Below are 21,265 nucleotides of genomic sequence, written 5' to 3' on the forward strand. Positions count from 1 at the left end.
ACCGCATAAAGTATAACAGCTCGTATATATTAGTTTGTTGTAAGCATCGCTTCTGAACGGGAAAACGGACAGACTTCCACGAAGATTTCTGTCATTAATTGCGACGGCCATATAAAATGAAAAGATTTTAATTTTATATGGTCTCTTTTAAATGTTTTGGCGTCCAAAATTAAGTCATTAAATTACATTTATTTTGACAGTACGTAAAATTAAAAATTGGTATTTTATAGTACCTGTATAGTTTATAGAAACGTTTGATTTTTAGAAATACTACGTCACTGCTCGGAAATGTTCCATCCCCGTATGAAACAAACTCATTCGTGTGATCTACAAGTGGCTGTTCTAAATCCGGATGTCCCTCGTGTATAAGAATTGAGTGTTCGTCAAAAGCCCTCGCTAAACAAGGATTAAATTCCTTGAAGCTAGAATCGTATCTACGGAATATCCACTAAATAATTCTGTGTACATTTTTTCCGCCGCGTCTAAATTGGATCTTATAAAATATAATAACGTTTGATCCGCGCCCCACGTCCTTTGTTGTAACGGGCAACATGTTCACGGGAATTCTGATTAATTCCTTTTATTCCCGTATCCTAGAGGAAATTAGTAACTTTGTATTGGAGAAAGGATATTGAGCTCACAACGGAGTATCGTCGACGACAGAACGGTTACACGTGTCCGCCTGCGAGAACATTGTCAGGGGAAATAAGAAAATAAACATTTATATTTCCTCTGCAGTAAACGAGGCCACACAGCCGAGTGGGCGGTGTAAGGACTCCGAGTGCATTCTGGAAACTTAATCAGAATTACTCGAGTTCCCGTCCATTTGCGAGTTTGCAGAGCTCTCTCGAGCGAATAGTTTTGAATTAGTATTAAAATAATTTCAGTTATATTTCATAATTATTTATTAAGGAGCAAGATACTTTGTTACATTTTTAAATGTCAATGGCGAATAGATCTAATTGTGGCCGAACTAAATTGAATATTATGACAAATATATACTTAAGTTAATGTCGTCGTAGGAGGATGGCGTCTGATGTGTATAATGCCCATGACTGACAAGAATATAAAGAGAGGAGAGTGCGATGGTGTGTTGTGAAAAATCAATACGGAATGATATACATGATGTAAACTCTGTCGAATTTCTTTTGTTAATCCTCCCAGCCGGTTAAAGATTCTCCCCACTCTTGACGCACTTGTTCCACTTGCCTCTCACATGAGCCAAGAATGACTAGTTCGATACAAACGTATCCATCTCGGAACACTATTCAGTGTTATTTTACCTCATTAAAATTATAAAAGTGGCAAATAGTTTCAACGGTCTTCACATGAAACTTTCGGCCAAAAAACCGATTCTAGTACTTCCTGAAACCTTCCAACCTGACTCAGCAAAAACACGCATCCATCGCCTACACAGGCTCGTCATTTTAATATTATTTGGAATGTTTAATGCGATGTTGTTTGAATACGTAAATTAGCAGCCGAGAGGCGGACGTATTAATTTATTTTTCTCTTTGAGCGTTTCGCGATCAAATCTTCGTTAATGTTAAGAAATATAATTTGAGTAGCTGTTTCTGTGTAATCTTCGCTCATATATTATTCAATGGCTCGAGAGCCGTTCGCTAATGCTCATGGGCTCATGAAAAGGTAACGCGAAGAATGTAATTATTACAATTGGATTGAGAGCGGCACTTCACCCCCCCCCTCCTTCCCGCCCCTCCCTCGCCTTCCACCTCATTTCTTTTTGACTCTAAGTAAGATCAAATGACAGGAACGAGCCGATACAAGACATGAATATGTATTGTAGAGAGTGAAATAGATAAATACTTAATAAAGAATAATAAATAGGTAATAAATGTACCAATAAAAAAAATACTTCATAAGTAAGCCAGTATTAGGTGCAGTAATAGAAGGATTCTAACAGAAGACATAGAAAACATTGACGTCTGATGAAGAAAACGTTGTTTTGCCACACAATTAGTTCAAGGGAATAACAAAAAAAAGAAGTATGAAAAATTGATTTTGTAATACTCTCAGACCTTCCCAATACGCACACAAAATTTCATGAGAATCAGTCAAGACGTTTCGGAGGAGTTCGACTACGTACACATTAACATGATTTTTTTTTTATATTAGATGTTGGCTTTTCAGTTTGAGCTTATTTAGCACTCTTCTCTTCTCTATCAAGTAACCACACCCATATCATAATGATTTGGCATCAGTTATGATCCAGTTTCACAGAGGGCTTCGCCAAATCCGATTGTTTCGTTAATTGCAATAATTGCGTCGATAGCATCGGATGAGCAATACAGGCTTCATTAAGCCGGTTATTGCAATCCATTACACAGCTTACAAGTCCACAATTAAGCTCTTAATTAATCCAATTAATATACATTAACCCCACCCAATATGACATATTTTTTATTTATTATTAAAAATATGAATGTTGGTGAGAGCATAAATATATTTTTTTTTCATAATAAAGCGGTTAAGTATTTTTATGTACATATGTTCCTTAAGGTCCACAGAAGTTTCAAAACTTAAAAAATATATGGGAAGGTAAGAATTAGAGGGGGGCGAAATCAAGGCCACATTTAATTCCGCAATTTCCACGGAAACGGGAACCACCGCGCTCGCTAAACTGATATCTACGGATGGAATAGCGGGCAAGAGTTACTTTACAAATATTTGTTGGTTAGAATTCCTAGCAATGTTAACTTAAGCATTTATAGTATTTTACAAGAAATAGCAATGTATGTTGTATATTGACTACTTATAAAACTTCGGGAAGGATGCTAATGATTTTGCAGCTATAACCGAGATTCAACAGCTAGTTAATTATAATTCCCAGTACCTACATCGTATTACCTCAGACTCCAACATAACTGGATGTAACCGCCTCCGCCCAATTAGTAGGAGCAACGAGCGCGCGCGTAAAGCTGGCATTAGCATGGGGAGCAGAGTCCTGCATAATGTAGCGACTGATGGACCGCCGTCACTAATCCAGGGCCGTGTTTCATTACGAGTAATTAGGATGCTGGTTAGGCTGTCTTAGACGAGGTCTTGGAGAGAGGAAATCGAATTAATTCGATGACAAGTGGCTGTGGTTAGAAATATATTATTTGGGCAAGATTTTGGATTTAAAATATAAAGATAATCAATTGTCGGTGAATATGCAGAAACCCTCTGTGCGCGATGTGTCGCTATTGCGATCCTGCGAAGGACAAGCATTTGTACGAACCAAAACATTCTTAGTCGGTGCCTGGTACCGTGTAATATTTGTTAAACTCACCAAAGACACATTGATAAAATTCTTAATCAAAAACGTAAAACGATTTACCGATTGTTACAAATTAGTCAACTGAACTTTTTAAAGACTCGTCAAAAGCTTTTTAAATGAGATATTGTTTTGTTGCAGATGGTTTAATACTGCTATAATTCATAATTAAATGCCGTTACAGAAGAGTGGTTTTCAGAATACAACAGGCATATGTAAACACACAATTCATATACATACTCGAAATACACTAGAAATTTAATATTCAATGTCTCAAACGTAAAATTTGTCTTCTCTACACAATAATGTTGTCGACGGGAGAGTCTGTAAGCTTTGCGCGACTCAATACATTCGTCTTGCATTTCAAAATGTCTTACGAGAAGAAGAAAACTTCCATCCTTTGACTGCGATTGAAAATTGACCTTTCGACTTCCTTTGTGGAATACCTATTACTATTAGTACCTAGTGCTAGGAATTTGTTCCTGTTTCTCCCAGAATGTTGCGTTCAACGTACTGCGGGCGAAACTACGAATCTGTTGACTCCAGTCAAACCTCAAACGAAACCAAACTACATTGTTAAACAATCAACAGCTTAGGCGAACACGTGGCAGCGACTCGGCACGCGCTTCATTGCCCCCCGACTATACTAACAAAAGTTTATTGTACACAATAAAGCATCAATGTATGTTGTTTCGATCGATACGAACGAGTTCTCGACAAAGTACAGAAGTCCGCCAGATTTAATTAAGATTAATACACAGAGAGTGTTTTGTGAATTCACGAGTTATTTCAAGTTTAAATTGTGAACTTTGTAAATTAATATTTGTAGTGTAGTTTCTAGTGTTTGTAGTAGACCTGCGGACTGCGCGGCGAAATTATACATTATTCACACGTTAATTAATTATTAATTAAAAATTCTCTAACTATATGCATCTTATAAAACAAACCGGGTCAAAAACTAGTCAAAATCGCAAAGTTATTGAGGGATCCATCCAAAAAGAATCAAGACAAAAAAATTTGTTCACCCTTCAAATCTACAAACCGTACTAAGCGACGCTTAACCTCATTATTTATTTGTCAACCTACAATAAACACACATACATAGCCAGGGTCCATTTTTACCCATCGAGCACGGAATCCTAAACCTATATTTAAACAGAGCCCGATAGTTATATTTCAAACATGGCTACTGCGACTACAAACTTAGTCGAGGACCGTCATAATCTACTTGTATAAGTACTGCCTGTATTGGAACGACCGGCTTATATTAATTCTGCACGGTCAACCGATATCCATTTTGACGGCGGCTTCCCTGGACAGAGTGTTTAACTTCGATGCAGCGAAACACGAAGTAAAATATGGCCGGAGGTCTGTTTATACAAGGTGTATATTGCATCGACAAAATATCTTCTATTATATACAACTATTCGCCCGCGGCTTCGCCCGCGTCGAGGTCGGTTATATCGCGTTTCCAAGAGAACTCTTCAAAAGTCCGGGTTAAAAACTATCCTACGTTCTTTCTCAAGGTCAACTCTATATCTGTACCAAATTTCATTAAAATCAGTTCAGTGGTTTACACGTGAAAGCGTAAGCGTGGGATTTTCGTGTCACGGTGTACGCAATTGAACTGGTCAGAGTTCTGGATTCTTATGAAATTTTCTGACAATCGGACAACATTTAATTTTTTACCACCAAACTTTTATGACAAAACAACTTTTTCTGGGACAGCTCGTGAGTACGGTTTAATATTCCACAAATTTCTTACAACGCCATCTAATCTCAAACTAAGCAAAGCTTGTATTATGAGTACTAGACAACTGATAAACATACAGACGAAGAAAAAACATATCGTACTTATCACAAAAAATATTTATGGGAATCGAACGCACGACCTGTGGTATAGCAGTCAGGGCTACTTACCACTAAACCAACATTGGCAGCTGTATATTATTACATCGTGCGATATCTGTGGTCCTTCGGTCCGAGCCGTCTAAACAGATCGTTTATCCCCAACTCTATAGACAAGCTTAATACTCGGGCTACAGTTGAGCTTAGCAATATAAATCGTCTTAGGATTAATTAGATTGGCCGGCGTGATTGTTACCCAAGTGAGTTTGGCAAACACCCGAAATGAAGTACGAACGAAAATTGGTCCTTTTTGGTCGAAGATTTATTGTGGCCGAATTTGATAGTTTTAGTATAAGCTGGTTATGTTATAGCGAAAGTTTCTATATATGGATATTTGTTTCTTTTTCAAGCCAAAAATACTGAAAGTAAACTGCAATACTTATACGAATCTTGGTACACAGGCAGTTCATAAGCAGGATTCTTGTGCAGATTGTAGTGAGCAGGCCTGCGGGGAGCAGCTAGTCAACTATAGTTCTGTTAAAATTATACTGTGGAGCCGCTGCCTATCTTTCCGTCCATCTATCCACCAGGGCCTCAATTCTGCTATAAAATTTACAATGACCGATGAATGAATGAAAATTGGCTTAAATTTACCTTTTTTGTATTTTTTCCTACAAAATAATTGGAAATTCAGTACGGGACGGCACACTCAGTGTCAATACAATGTATTTCCAACTATCGTATTGACAAAATGCTTAAGAAAATAAGAATAATTTCAAATTTAATCCATCTGCCATTCATTCATCGGCCGTTTTAAATAGCAGTGCCCAGGTTGTATCTTATGAGCCGTAGGTAATAGCTAGACCGTTATTTTTTGCAAACAAACAAAAATAATTTATATTTTAATTTATACTTCACCAATTTCCGTTTTCGACAAAATAGAATCATTTTTAATTATTGTTCTGGTTAAAACAGAAAGGCTTTAATTACGCCAAAGGTTTTACAATAATTGGGAACCTGATCTACAAAACAAGTACACGGATAATACAATAAAAAAAACTCTATACTAAAAATAAAAATAATAATATTAGGTAACACATAATATTCATGAAACCACATAATTATCCTATCCCCACCATCCCTAATCCCAGACCAACGCGTGTGACGCTGCGGTCGCTCGCGACTTGTCACAACACGCCCGCGGCTGACAGGACGCAACTTGTCTCATTACGAGAGCTGCAACAAGTTACACCACACCGCCGCTATTATACACACAAAGCGAACGAACTAGTTTAGATAACTCTACTTATGTAGGTATTCAAGCCATAGTATTGTTTTAACAACAAAAGTATTCAACCGACTTTAAATAGAAAACTACTGAGCAAACTTGATGATTTTTTATGGGATCGAATGACAGGTACCTATTTCATTTCACTTCATTTCCTGGTAATTTCGTGGTTAACCGAAGGACACTTAATTTGGTTTAATGATAACTTTCGAGCTTCGAGGCTTGTGTGTTTTTCCAGTTATCGCAATTTAATTTAACCATGATTTTATTATAATATCATTTACGGTAAGCAAATTTAATATTTTACCATAATAAGTCGACTTTACATAATAATAATCTCTTCTAAAATTCATTTTCTTTCAACCGCCTACAAAAAGGAAGTGGTTCTCAATTCATCTATCTGCTTAATTATGTTTTTTTCACATGATTTCATTGAACCTAAAATATCTCTAAGTTGACTCCATAAAAAAAGATTTTATTAATTGAAGACGGTTAAATCTTTTTGTTCCTTAAAAAAAATATGGGGCGACAACATTAACGATTTACAGAAATATACATTCTTACCATTCACTATAGTCAAGAATTCCAATTACCATTTATAATACAAGAAACCTCAACAACGCATAACCATTTCACATCTGACCTCAGCTGACCTATCCGAGCTCAACATCCTCCCGAGACAGTATGTAAGCGAGACGCGATGACACCGTGACGTCACGCCGTCCTGTCAGCTGGTCCTGCGAGTGTACGCGGCGGACGGACAAACAATACATCCTTTGTCTAAACGGAGCCGGGGTTAAGGGGGATTTCCACTGCGGCGAACGGCGAACATTTTCGAGGATTTTAAGTCAAAAAAATCTCAATTTAGAAAACTCTACACGCGTGATGATCATTTCAAAGCAAAGTTTCCTAGAGCTTCGCACGTAATGATGAGAGCACAGCAACTGAATACAAGTTATGTTCGGTAGGTAAGCGATCACAGATGGCTATAGTTCAACGTGAACCTATGAAAAAATCTTTATGACATGACTAGCGGCTAAAATAAAAAAACCTTATAAAAGTATATCGGAATAAAAACCTGCCCAATGCATTAATCCTGGTTATAAACTACCTGTACCAAGTTTCGTCTTAATTTGTCTAGTGGTTTTGACGGCAAAGACTTGGAAACTCTTCAAAAAATGTCTAAATGCTTAAAACCTTACAGATCCAAATCCCAAACTCCATCATCTTCTCACATTTGAGTCAAAAGACAAGACACATTCACAGATTCATACATTTACCGAGATACAACAAAATCTTAGTTAGTGGAACGTCCCCCTTACGAGTCAGTACAGACCGCGAGGACGCCGCGCTGTGGCCATTGTAGTCAACAGGTTGTTCCACTTCATACATTTGTAACAGTTAGAACGGTTCCTTCTCGACCCTCCAGCCGTCTGGACGAGTCATATTGCTAAACTCGTTAATGCTAATTGAATGCTAAGCGACATAAGTCAAGTAGGTAGTTGCTTATTGAAATGACTGGGATTTCTTTAGGCGTTCTAAATTTTTGGGTTGGATCAGGCTTACGTCAGCCAGTTTTCAATTGGAAAATGATTTTAGTACTAAAGAAAATAGATTTTTATTTTAAGAGAAAAATACACTTGTGTAAAGAGGGATGGATAGCCTAATGGTCATCGGCGTGACATGGTTCCGGCACGGTTCCTGCGTAGTACAAGCAATTGTGTGATCCACAAACGCCTGTTCTGAGGCTCGGTTTCTTTGTTCATGTGACTTGAATATTCGTGAAGCTGAGACACGTTTTTTTTGGTTTTTAAGTGTACTGTTTGCATGCAGATTGTGTAACTCTTTGCCAAGATACTGAAAACCTAGCTTTCAGTAGTTTCTGAGATAAACAATCACACTAATACACGCAAAGTTTAACAATGCATGTGTATGTTTGCAAGATGTTCATATTCAAACGCCTGCACCAGATTCAATAAAATTCTGTAGAGACAGCAGTAGGTATGCAGCCACGCCGGTTAAGTCGCAGGCAATAGCTACTGTTGAATTTTAATGGAATAACTGGCACACTGGCTGGTTCAAGTAAACATACTGTCTTATAACTCCAAGTGGAATGTGGCACAATGGATATATGGGTAAGTATGGCTTTGTAAATACGAGATGCTGTTTGGACTAAGACGCAGGCAAAATTTTATTTTTTGAATTTCAAAATAAAATTTCAATCTGATGCATTCACCACTGACAAAACGGTGAAGGAAAATATTGTGAGGAAACTTAAACTCCAAATATTGGAATCTGAAATCGCTTAGCCAAATTTGCCTTATTTGGGAGGAAGCCTTTTGCTCAGCAATAAGACATCTATCGGCTGCTGTGGTAATATTTAAGGTGAGCAGACCAAATCACTAGCCTACAAGCGACTAGTCAGTCACATATCAGGGTCAACTGCTCCTTTGGAATACTTCTGATTTCTTCTGCGAGCTCCAAGGCAGTCAATTGTTTCATGTGGGACACACCGAACTTAAGTGTTTCGGTGATTTTCGTTGGTCTCATTGTAGAGCCTGGCATACAGGAGTTACAATGAGGGGCATGTGTGGCGGGCTAGTCGCTACCCAAGTAAAAAGGACACAGTTTGCATAGGAGCACCACACTTGCCTATTGGGATGGTTCAAGATTTCCCATTCCCATTTCGCTAAGCCCCAGTTCCCATTGAAGCAGGGCACGGGGTCACAGGCGCGCGCCTCGCGCCGGATATTACGTGTGCCGTCGCGGATATGATGTAGCGCGCTCACCGGTGCTGTTTGTTTTTTAATCGCCGAGAAAAATGACTTGACATTTTCTAAGATTTTTTTGTTTTCTTTTCATCTTGTCTTTGTTTGTTTTTTCTATTGGTTTATTGAAAGTTCTGAGCAGTCTTTTTGCCTTTCTCTTGCTTGGCTTGGTTATTAACCCTGACTGCTATACCGGAGGTCGCGCATCCAATTCCCACCCAGAACAAATGTTTGATGAGCACGATCATTTTGTCTGAATACGGATGTAATTTATCCGAATTATTATTTTAAATTAAGAACTTTATAATTATTTTTAACAGTTGTTTGGTACTCATAATACAAGCTTCGTTTAGTTTGATACTAGATGGCGTTGGATGAAAGTTGCGTTTTGTGAGATTTCAGACACCCAGATGAGTCTGTCGACTTGTGTGATGGATAGCGCTGTATGATGAAGTTTATTTCTATTTTATCTTCTATTTTTAAAGCAGTAACAGCTTACTGCGTACTTCATCTGTAAATTTCAACTGTCTTAATATCACGGTCCATGAGATCAGAACAAAAAAAGGTGGCAAATTCCTAGATTCCTCTGTTGGCACTATATTAAAAATAGCAAGAAACTTTCGAGAAATAAAATAATAATAAAACGTAATAAATCTGAAACAGAAATAGCTTTACTCGAAATTTAAAATGACTTTATTAGAAGCTAGATTATAATAAATACGTTTTAGACAGCGCACCAGACGGGTCGTGCGAGGATGTCAACTGAGCCTTATCCGCCCAGAGCTATGCTGACCGAGGCGAGGTTTTGATAAACTCACTTTCTTGTTTGTATGTTTGTTTGTCGTTCCGGTTGGATTGTTGAGGCACCTCTCAATAAGCTAGCGGGCTGAAAAATTCAGGCCAGCTTCAAACCCGATGACAAAGCAATTTTCTGTCAAAATTTGACTATAAAAAACGTAGGTATTTAGATATTTTTAATCTATAAATTATTTTAGTCCTTTACAAACATATCCCTCGCTACGCGTCTTCGCTCATCTCCGGTGAAAACGCAGCCTTAGTGTTAGTTGAAACAATGTGAACTAATAAGCTCCTATTCAGATACAGAGCGGGTTCCGCTCAGAAGACAGCTGAGATTTAATTAAAACAGTCTAGTAATTAGTACAAACGGAACAATGCGATCAGAGCGATGTCTGGGATAGGAACCGTGTCATTGTGGATGAATTAATTGATTCGTATTCGCGAGGGTGCAGGTTCGATCTGCGAATACTAATGTTAATTATCCAAAGTTTAACTGACTTACGTGATTATTCTCAGACTAGACTCAAAATGATCGAACGGGACATAAAATCGGGATAAAAGCTATCTTATGTATTAATTCTGGCTATAAACTATCTGTTTCCTAATTTCTTCTAAACCATTTCTTTTTCTTTTCTTTAAACATAAGATGGCATAACCGAATTGCCACGTACAAAATAATAAATGGTCATGTCCAAACAATACAGGCCCTTAAATGTTTATCCAAAACGACTTATCTTCCATTTAAAAAAAAACTAGGTTTTTGACTCGAGGAAATTATAATTTTTTAATCCTCGTCTTATGCGCACGTTAGAATAAAAAAACATATTCCTTTCATTCAAGTAAGTCACCGTGGCACGCCGAGCCGCGATCGTCTACGCTCGGTGCACACGAAAGCGAGCGCAGTACCCACAACCCATCCTACCGTATAAACTCTCACACCAGTCAACCTCTTTTCATTCCCAACGCCTCTATTACAAGGCAGTTAGGTTTATTTTCGTGGATGTTTAGTGTCGAACTTGCGTGGTTGTGTGTATAAAGAGAGTAGAATTCTAAGCGATAACTTGACGCAGTATACGCATGAGGTAGGCGTACGAGTGTCTTTAGTTAACGAGCGCAAACCATACGTTATTTTTCTAATGCAGTAAGGTGTTCGACAATTTTTTTTTATTATAACTTTGTTAACTCTAGTGCAGTTTGCTGAACATACGATAGCTAGCTATAGACTTCGACACAATTTTCTTATTTTTTAACATGTACCTATAATGAAAAGGTTGACCATAAAAATCTCTTTTCAAACTGGTTTGAGGTAACTTGTTTGAGGAGGTCAGATAGGCAATCGCTTATTGTAAAACACTGGTACTTAGCTGAATCCGGTTAGATTGGAAGCTGACCCCACAATAGTTGGGAAAAGGAACGAAAACAAACTGTCCTTCAAATTATATACCATCGAACCCATCCCATTCAACTCCATTCCAGAGGAATTCTCATGGACACCACTTGGGGGAGGAAATGGGTAGTGTCAGACTTTTACTGACTAAACCTGAACCGGCGTGCTACGTCATCCGCGTTTTTGTGTCGGTGTATGGCAATGCGTTGCAATCCTTCATACACCGGCCTCGGGATCCCAGTACTGACCTGCTGCTGGTTCTCGCGCTGGGTGACGAGGCGAGCCTCGACGCAGTCGCGCGTCTCCAGGAAGGCGCGGCGCTGCGCCAGCTCGCGCGGGTGGTGGGTCATGATGCCAGCGATGTTGCACACCAGCAGAGCAGCCATGGTGCAGTAGATTTGCTGGAATACAGACGGAATGTAAGGGCTGTTGTCACAGCAAAATTACTTAAAAGTTGAATTTTTAATTCATTAATAAGAAGCAACTACTGTCGCTGATAAATTGCTAATTGGAAGCTACAATAATTGTGTCAATTTTGCAATCGTTTTACTCTTTATCTTACACGTATTTTGTCTTCCGCAATCGTTTTGACTGGCAAGTCTTAATTGCGCTCATTAACGAATCACGATTCATTCAAAATTCTAAAAATAAGCACCAATAATTTGCTAAAGGGGTCGTCAACAATTAAAAGGCAGGCGTTGTAAAGCTGTAACAAGGTCCAATGAAGCAGTAAAGTCGTAGTAAACCTTCTGCGGGAGTTAATGTGAAGGTGCTGTCGTTAAGCGGTAACGATTGCGAGTAAAACTGACTGGGGCACTGTGATAGTAGGTCGCGTTTGAATCTGAGTGGAAATTGTCTTATATAGGTGCTATGAGAATCGTGGAGAGATGTAGGCGAGGCCTTTGCCTAGCAGTGGCTCTGCTGCAGCTGTTTCGGGTATTTTAGTGCGACAGTTGCTGTTTTAGAACAGAGACGCTTTTTAAGGTCGGGTTGCACACTGATGACAGTACCAATAGTGGCAATGATTGTAAATATATGCAAAACAATGTATAGTCAGTCGATAGCTTTGCATCAAAATGACTCAGATGATCGAGGTTTTAATAAATAAGATATTTTGTAGAACACAATATCGGTATCTTATACCATAAAACATAGACGTGCCAATTATCGATGCCAACGGGCTACTCACGTAGCCATTTTTAAAATCGACTACCTTATTGAGTAAATCAATCCTTGTATCGCAGTAGATAACACAAACGTTCTAGTCATATTCACAAAGACACCCAGACTCAGAACAAGCATTCGTGGATCACACAAATGCTTGTCCTTCGGGGGGATCGAAACCGCGAAACGTCGCTCACACTTGCTTTTTGGCCTCAACCACTTGGATATCCGTGCAGTAGTCATTGTATATGTTTGTGCTTATGTACTCACTACGACATCGGTGGTCTTGTCGAGCACGAGGTGCGCGCCGATGTTGACGGCGCCGAGCGCGACGCCGCCGACGGTCGCCTCGTGCAGGCGCACCGGCAGCGTCGCGTACGTCGCGTACGTGAACAGGGCGCAGGCTCCCGCGCTGATGCTCAGGGATCTATACGTAGACAATAAAATAGGATATAACATTTCAGCAGCATGCTAAGGTAAAGGGATGATGAAACATATGTTTTGCATGCATACTAGCTTTTTATAAGGTTTCATGACTCTAAGGCTCTATTTTCACTTTTGTTTGTTAATTTTATTTAAAAACTCTAGGTATACCGAAGACACTTTTTAAACCTCGTAAGAAAGAAATCTTAACTTTTGAATGTGGGAAAATTACTTTAGGATACGTATTTTATATGAGTAGAGACTTCGATCAATGCTCAAAAATACCATACACGAAGAAACACCCATTACCCACTGTATGGCCTTATTTTATGCAAGCCGATCTCATCTCTCACTTTCTTTACGGCAAAACTTTCGCTCACTGCATACTTTAACAGAAAATATAGCGACAATGTTCACTTGAACACTTCATTCGAAAACAAACTACGACTACAAACAGACACTCTCCCAAATAGTTTCTGAGCTAAACTGTTGCTAGTGTCTGTGTAATAGTTTCGGGAGGGTCCAGTCTAGACACCGTAATGTCCGGGAGGGTCTCGCTCGAGTACCGGACTCTCGTAGGACGGGTAAACGTTTCAACACTTCAATAATATAGGAGCGTTTTAAATTTATACTGACTTGGAAAAAGGAGTTTCTTTATCGACCAGATTTCTTGTTAAATACTCAATAGTTTCAATGAAAAAATTCAAACCTCAGACAAGACTGCAAAATGCGTTTCTTGTTACAGGCGCCAGTGGCTTTACCAACTGAGCTACCGAGGTTTTTGGCCAAGCATTTGAAATGGCAACTGAGCTACCGATGTTTTTTTTTGCCAAGAATTTGAAATTACTTTATATTTTTTGTGTTTAGAAATAAATTGAGTGCTGATATTTCTTGTTTTGTTTATAATTAAGAGAGATCTGACAAATCGTTTTGAACCTATTTGGCAGTCAATTAAACACACTTGATTAGGCTCGATAGATTATCTTTATTATAGATTTTACTATAGAAGGACTTTTGTGTAATAAACATATGATATGATCATATGATATGCCTATTATTGATCGAGTTCCTTGGCTATATTAGATGTAGTTCAGACCCATTAAATTCAGCTAACGCTTAATTTTACTGCCACAAAAATATCATCTAACTCAATGCTGACTAAACAGAGAGTAGCCACAATAATTGTGTGTATTTAAGGTCTGGTACACAATCAAGACAGTACGTCGACACCTTCCGGCTCTCAAGCTCGTAGCATTACCGCGAACGACCACTTTCCGGGGCTCGTAAACCCCCCCCCCCCCCCCCTTGACCCCCCTCCCCGCACCTCTATACCCCATTTAGTCTCATTTGAGAGCGCCGGCCGCCCGGCGTTAAAGACGAAACAATGACACCTTTAAGACTACCGAATTCGACCGAAAATTGCCCGAGAATTAGCTTAGTAACGTTTGATAATAGCCGGTAAACGATGTCACCGTCTGATAGCTTGGCAATTTAAGGAACAGCAGCAGCTTATAAGTATTACAATGCGATAGCAATTGATAGCGTCAGTTGTACGATTATTTCTGACAAATTACTTATTGAAAGATATATACATAATATCAACGAGTTGAAAGCTAGCGTATGTTTTCCTGCTCTTAGCAAAAAGGGAATGGGTCAGTTGTTCCATAAAAGAGTTACAATTGTTACCAAAAATTAATTTCAACTTTTTAAACACGTCTACCTTTAAACTTGCAAACTAAAATGTATTTCCGAAGTTGTCGGCAACATTTGTGAAACAGTTCTCAAAATCTGGTGTAAACAAAATGGACCCTTGCTTTGCGGTTTGTTTGAGAGAAAGTTTTAATTTCAATTGAAGGCAAGTTACTCCGCACGAGGCACCTGTACTGCGAACTCTTACAGCAGTACTCTTAGCAATGTGGGAGCGGGATGGCGCTCTACAAAAGGCGTGGCACCGTCTCGCTTCCACTTATGAAGTTTCAGTTACTGTGATGTTCTCTTTGGTGACTCTGTTTGCAGTTGTCGAAAAGTTGCGCAAAGGCGCACAACAACTCGCGACTGCCGCCATACACGGCCATTGTCGAACGAGCTCGGTCCCGCGAGGAAAGTTTCAATGGCAAGTAAGAAGTCTAGTGTGGAGAGGAAACGGAGGATTGTACGTAAGTTTTGATGTCAAATAAAAATATCAACATTTCATTTTCATATTTCTTTGATACATGAAAGTAGTATCGAAGAATTCGAATCGAACAAGTCTCGTTACGGAGACGGATTCAAATGTCATGCCAGCACAAAGTATTATACTTGGGTTCGGCAAGAAAAAAATTCACAACTTTCACATAACGCCATCTAGTCTCAAACTAAGCAAAGCTTATGACAACTAGACAACTGGTAAACATACATACCCCCAGACACAGAACAAATGATCATACTCATTACACAAATATTTGTCCTGGGTGGGATTCGAACCCACGACCTCCAGTATAGCAATCAGGTTCACTAAATACTAGACACTTAGTGCACTAGACCTGGATAGGCATGAAACTTTTTAAAGTTATAATAGAAGTATAGTTACCGCAACACCGAGGTGCCAGCTAGGGCCAGCTCGATGAGCAGGAAGGTGACGAGCACCACGTAGGAGATGGTGAGGAGATAGATCTCGTTCATAGCCGGGCGGCTCAGGCACGCCAGCAGGCCTGCGGACAAACACAACACACCTTTATAACAAGCGTATACTTAGGTTAAATGTGCGGATGCTTAGCTGAAACAGGTGTTACAGGATGTCAAATAGATTCACACAATTATTTTATTCATGTGACGATGGCTTTTACAACAAAATGATTTTTGATACCATAAGAACAAGCAAGGTTGGTCGATGACATAGTAAAGGTCTCGGGTCGAGTCTAGATAAGGCTAGCTGCATCCCGTAGAAATGGGAGGGCTATGCCCAGCAGTGGGAGGATAGCTGCGCAAGATGATGATGATGATGAAGAAAAGTTTATTTAACTAATTTTTAAAGTTGGACATACAATATGTCTTTGCTATGAGATAGGTTATTGCCAATGCCATTAAAAGCTCACCGTTATAGTTCATGTCACCAAATACCACAGGGAACGCGATGTTTGCGGGTTCGATCCGCGCTTCTGGCAGGAATTTTTCTGACGTCAATTTAGTCCCCGTTATTTGTTTTAAAGCTAGTGGCAAGATCACAAACCTCCCTTGGGCAGGAGACCACGTTTTCCATTTTTTTGAAACAGATTGTGACGGATCATTGACATTTGGGAATAGTTTGAACACGATCATCGATTAACTAATACATTAATAGGTCGGAGCGATACGTCAGCCGGGCGGGGCGGAGTCCCGAAGGTAAGCGCGGGTAATGATGCGGAAATTCTGGTGAGCGGTCATGTTACTTATTACTGGATTTTGTTCTAATAGGATTTTATGTGTAGGCACTGATTATAAGCGGTCAGTGAACTTCGGATCGGTTGCTTAGCAGTTTAATTAATGGACTCGAATAGATGTGAAAGTTTTCCACAGTAGGGTATTTTTCGATTTATTAAGCTGCAATAAAAATGAATTTGTAAATGAGCTATAGGTACATCAATCTCTACATGATCGAAAAGCAAACATTTCTCACGCAATGCCTTCCAAACTAAATTCTACCACACTTGGGGTATTCGATGGAAACAGTATTCCTATTCACGACACTTCTTCCTTGTGACTGTGGTTTTAATATTTGGATCACATAAAACACAAAACGCTTGTCCTACGCGGAGACGAAACTCGCGACACGGGGCGTGCACAGTGCGTTCTTTTTAGTGAGCTATGCCACTCAGCTATCCGTGCAGTCAAGTTAAAATGTACATAGGTACATTAGATGATAGATTGTTAAGAGACCGCACTATCGCATTAAAGTTTTAAGTTTCTGTAATGACGGATGTAAGGGAGATTTTTAATAAATAAGTGATACTCACAGGCGTACACCAAGCCAGTAATTCCGAGGATGATGATGTTGACGATGTGCGCGACGCGCTCCTTCTCGTAGAAGAGGCGACGCATCTGCATGGCGGCGGCGTCCTCGTAGTACCGCGGTTGCGTACCGTTTATGTAATAAGACGTCAGATGTGGGAATTCTCTGTTGCAGGGAGAGATAGAAAACAACAATGTTAGAATGGGATACGGTATAGTTTCTTATATAATAAGTCAGTACTTGATGCGAGGATCGAGGAAACTAATCCTCGTAGTGAGGTTTTGCTACACAATGACAGGAGTCGTGGTTAAAATTCATAAAACGCAAAATTAATTGGTGGTTTTTTTTACGAAAAAGTTTTTTATTTCCACTTTATGGATTGTTTTTTATTTTATTAAATGTTGTCGTAGTACTCAATGTTATAAATAGAATTGAAAATGTCTGTCTTCGGATTGTCAATGGAATCTGTGTCTTCGATGGCTTAGATGGTGCAAGCAACAAGAACTGGTGCGTTTAGTCAGTATAGCAATTTACAAGTACAAATTCTTCTTCTATAGATGAATGAGCTAATTCAAATATATCTGTAACGTGTAATACTCACTCGAATCGATCGACGAACGTGTCGTTGACTATCGGCTCGAAGTTGGTGAGGAAGTTCTGTGCGATGAGCAGCGTGCGTATCTGCACGATCATGAGGCCCACCGACACAGCCAGCAGCAAGCCGAGCAGGTGTGTCATGTTCGTCTGGTTCATGCGTAGGAAGTAACGCTGGTATAACATTTCCACCTGAGGACAATGAAAATATATGCCGGTCAGGATTTACTGGAACAATTCGTGGAAAAAAAGTGAAAAATAAAAGGCTGTAAATATATTCCTATCATTAGTTTCTGCCTGCGTCAAAAAATACATCTATACTGTCCTACTACAGGGCAAAGGCCTCCGATCTTTCATTCTAAGAGGCTGTGTCTATAGGTAGCTAAATAATTCAAGGCTCTAAAAACTGACTCCACGAAAAGAATATAATGAAAATGGATACAGGCAATCGAGCTTTAAAGAGGTACAATACAAAATACGCTAAGACAAACGTATACCATTAAAACATTAATGCCATTCTGTCATCTATTCAAACAGAATAAAAAGCAACATTTTCGCAATACAAAAGACACTTCATCGGAACAGCTGTCGTCGAGTTCCATTCAACAGTGAATGTAGACGAGGCTCGCCTGACTCGGAGATTATCCGCCGCGTGACGTCATCGCCGCGTGACGACACGACGATATCACGCAAACGTGATTACGGGGAACACGGCGCTGCTTGTCCCGCGCCGTGTCGCCTAACCAAACAGATTACCTTTAATGCTGTAGTAACGAGAAAACGGATAAAACACAAATCGCTTCGTGTATACGAGGGTTGTGCGCGAAGATTGGTAACCGTTACCGAAACTTTCGGATATTTGAGTTACAAAATTATCTATAACTGCAATTGGAATCGATGCTACATTTTTTTATTATTTCGAATAGGCGCGATTTTTAAATGACTACATTTCGTATGAGTCGTAAATCAAGACGCCTACTAAAATTGCATTTAACAGCAATAGTTCTTTCAAAAGTATACCCTCAATCGGAACTATCCAAAACAAAGGCATTTAAACTGGAACCATTTCATATCCTAAACCAAAATCATCATCATCAGCCTAGCCTTATCAGAGGGTCACCAGTCTAACCAGCTGTAGCTAAGTACCAGTGTTTCACATGCCCATCTTGATCTCAACCCAGTTGACTCAATTGAACGTGCCTTAAAAACGCATCATGACATAGCAATTGTTTCTCATCCACAGACCGACCTTATCAAACGTAGCTTAACCTACAATCAAACAACATGTGCAATTGTAGCTTACCCTTCAACCTCTGAACTAAAATCGAAACCGATATCTAATATTAGAATATTCGTATCCGAAATGGTATAGCCATAACATCCCTGACGGATACTTGACGTAAGTAAGTTCGATCGGAAGACTTTCGGAAAGTATGAAACACGAAAAGGTCACGTACGTGGTTTATCTGAGGACCAATCTATTCATTAACGCCACGGAACATTGACAAGTGGAGGGAGGTGCCTCTACACTAGTAGTATACAATAAAATTCGTGTTTTTAAACGAATCCTGCACTTATGAATGTAATCTTTGCGTCGCGTGGAGTTGCACACACATTCAAGACTCAGGACAAGTATTCGTGGACCACACAAATGTTTGTCCAACGCGGGGGTCGAACTTGCGATATTTCACACACAGTGGCTTTGACATGGTGACTTTAACCACACGGCTATTCGTGCAGTCCATCAATTCGAAGATTGATAACCATACAAAGTCGTCATTTTAGCGATGTTGCGAATATAAAACGTCAAATGTAGAGAAATGGCTTTCAGTTTCTATTAGTGACGTCACATTAGTTAAACAAATCGAGCAATTTGAACAGTATTAGTGCCTAAAGAATCATCGGTAATTAGTGTAAGAGCCGTTGGTATTCAAAAACTATTTACTTCAACTATAATTATACACGTTTGCATGTTGATCGTCACCGCCTAATAGCGACACGCTTGCATATATCAAGTGTCTTTTCCTTTACTTCGTTGCTCTGTTATGAACACGCACTACGTCAGCGGTCTCGTAATGGAGTGTCACAATCTTAGTGAGAAGGAAAATACTCTTATTTATTCGTGTCAATAATACAGTGATTGAGTTCGGTAAATGGTTACAGTGAGTAGATCTTATATTTATTTTCGGACTTGCTCTTCACAATTGGTTTGTTGACTGTAATACATGAAATAGATTTCTATTTGCCGGTAAGTTTTAATGTATTTCTTTACCATCATCATCTTAACCTTTTTCTAACTATGTTGGATCGGCTTCCAGTCTATCCGGTTTCAGCTGAGTACCAGTATTTCACAAGGAGCAACTGCCTATCTGTCCTCCTCAACCCAGTTACCAGGGCAACACGATACCCGTTTTTTAGACTGGTTGTCAGACATCTGTAACGACTGTCAGAGATGTATGAATAACAGCCGAGACCCACAGTTTAACGTGCCTTCCGAAACACGGAAGAACTCTTTAATTTCAACTTATACTATCAACTTCATTTATTAATTTACATGATAAAATAACAAAAACATATCCGGTATTATTTGTAAATCTATTGACGGGCTTTTTTTAATCAAATACCCAATGTCACTGCATACAATTTAAGTATTGAATACTCTCTCGCCTTACAAGTACCGAGGTACCGTAGTATCCCCCCCGCCGTCCACGAGCTCGCGACGCTGTTTACCGTTCTCTGTTTACTTATAATTACCACTCTCTTTATACAAAAGACTTGGCAAATTGTTTCAGCCGTTGTCATGACAACGGCGACCTTCTATTTGTTTGTCCTTCGGTAAATGTTTTCCGTCGCCTCGAGTGGCTTGTTGCATTTAAGGCTCTTTTAATTACTTTAAGTGTTTTAATATTTTTTTCTTTGTGTAGTCTTAAATTGCATTTCTTCCAAGGCTTATTAAGCTTCCAGTTGTACGGCTTCTTCTGAAAATCATGATTGCCTATTTATTGTTTTCCACAGTGCATTACACTAGGCTGATGAATTTTATATTAAAAAAAAACGCTGAGAACTGCAGTTAGGAATCTAATCCTTGTGTCGCGGCGATTGCTCAAATATTGCTCTAATATCATGCCACATGTACAAAGGCGCTAGACAAGCATTCCAGGATCACACAAATACCTATCCTATATGCGGGGATTGAACCCGCGACGCGATGCACTCAGTGGGTTTGGCGTGGTGACCTTAAAATCAGTGCAGTGATAATTTCAAAGCTTTGCCATCATCTGAAAATTAGGCTTAGTTCCACCAATACGTTAGAACCATTTAATTTAATACTTCGAAGCCCACAATATTATAATATCATTAAATACACAACTCGCTACGCATACCTGATGGACACACAGGGCGTGTTTCCAACAGAGCCGCCTGTCAGAATCGTAATTACAATGTCAACTAATCAAAGCGACAGTCGGGATCAATGGTCTGATCTGGACAATTATAACGTACGTGTAATTAGCTGTGACAACAGTGTGTCAGTAATGACAGTCGCGGCCGTGTCAGTGCTCGAAACACGACAGGCAGTCGATCACGAAACAATTACCTGCATACGAGCGGACACGAGGCACGCGTCGACATATCGGGGTCCGATAGTAAGGGCGGGTGACAACTCCTATAGCAGACACGATGTTTGTAGAGTTCCAACCCCAAAATTTAAAACGCAACCCTTAGGGCTCATCAGTCTGTCCTTCTGAACGTC

The 21,265-nt window shown here is 39.5% G+C and overlaps 1 protein-coding gene across 1 annotated transcript in view; it reads right to left on the reverse strand.

The window, feature by feature from the left end:
* The window catches only part of LOC113503944 (adenylate cyclase type 5-like), a 36,688-nt gene extending 16,893 nt beyond the window's left edge, over nt 1–19,795 (reverse strand). The window contains exons 1-6 of the mRNA XM_026886088.1: nt 19,787–19,795; nt 17,522–17,706; nt 16,925–17,085; nt 15,523–15,643; nt 12,801–12,957; nt 11,615–11,767 (exon numbers count right to left, since the gene is read on the reverse strand). Coding sequence (XP_026741889.1) covers nt 11,615–11,767; nt 12,801–12,957; nt 15,523–15,643; nt 16,925–17,085; nt 17,522–17,706; nt 19,787–19,795 — 786 coding nt within the window. The remainder of the gene's footprint in view (nt 1–11,614; nt 11,768–12,800; nt 12,958–15,522; nt 15,644–16,924; nt 17,086–17,521; nt 17,707–19,786) is intronic.
* Nucleotides 19,796–21,265: the final 1,470 nt, after the last annotated feature.

The sequence above is a fragment of the Trichoplusia ni genome, chromosome 20 (assembly GCF_003590095.1).
Source record: "Trichoplusia ni isolate ovarian cell line Hi5 chromosome 20, tn1, whole genome shotgun sequence".
In the NCBI taxonomy this organism is placed as follows: Eukaryota; Metazoa; Arthropoda; class Insecta; order Lepidoptera; family Noctuidae; genus Trichoplusia; species Trichoplusia ni.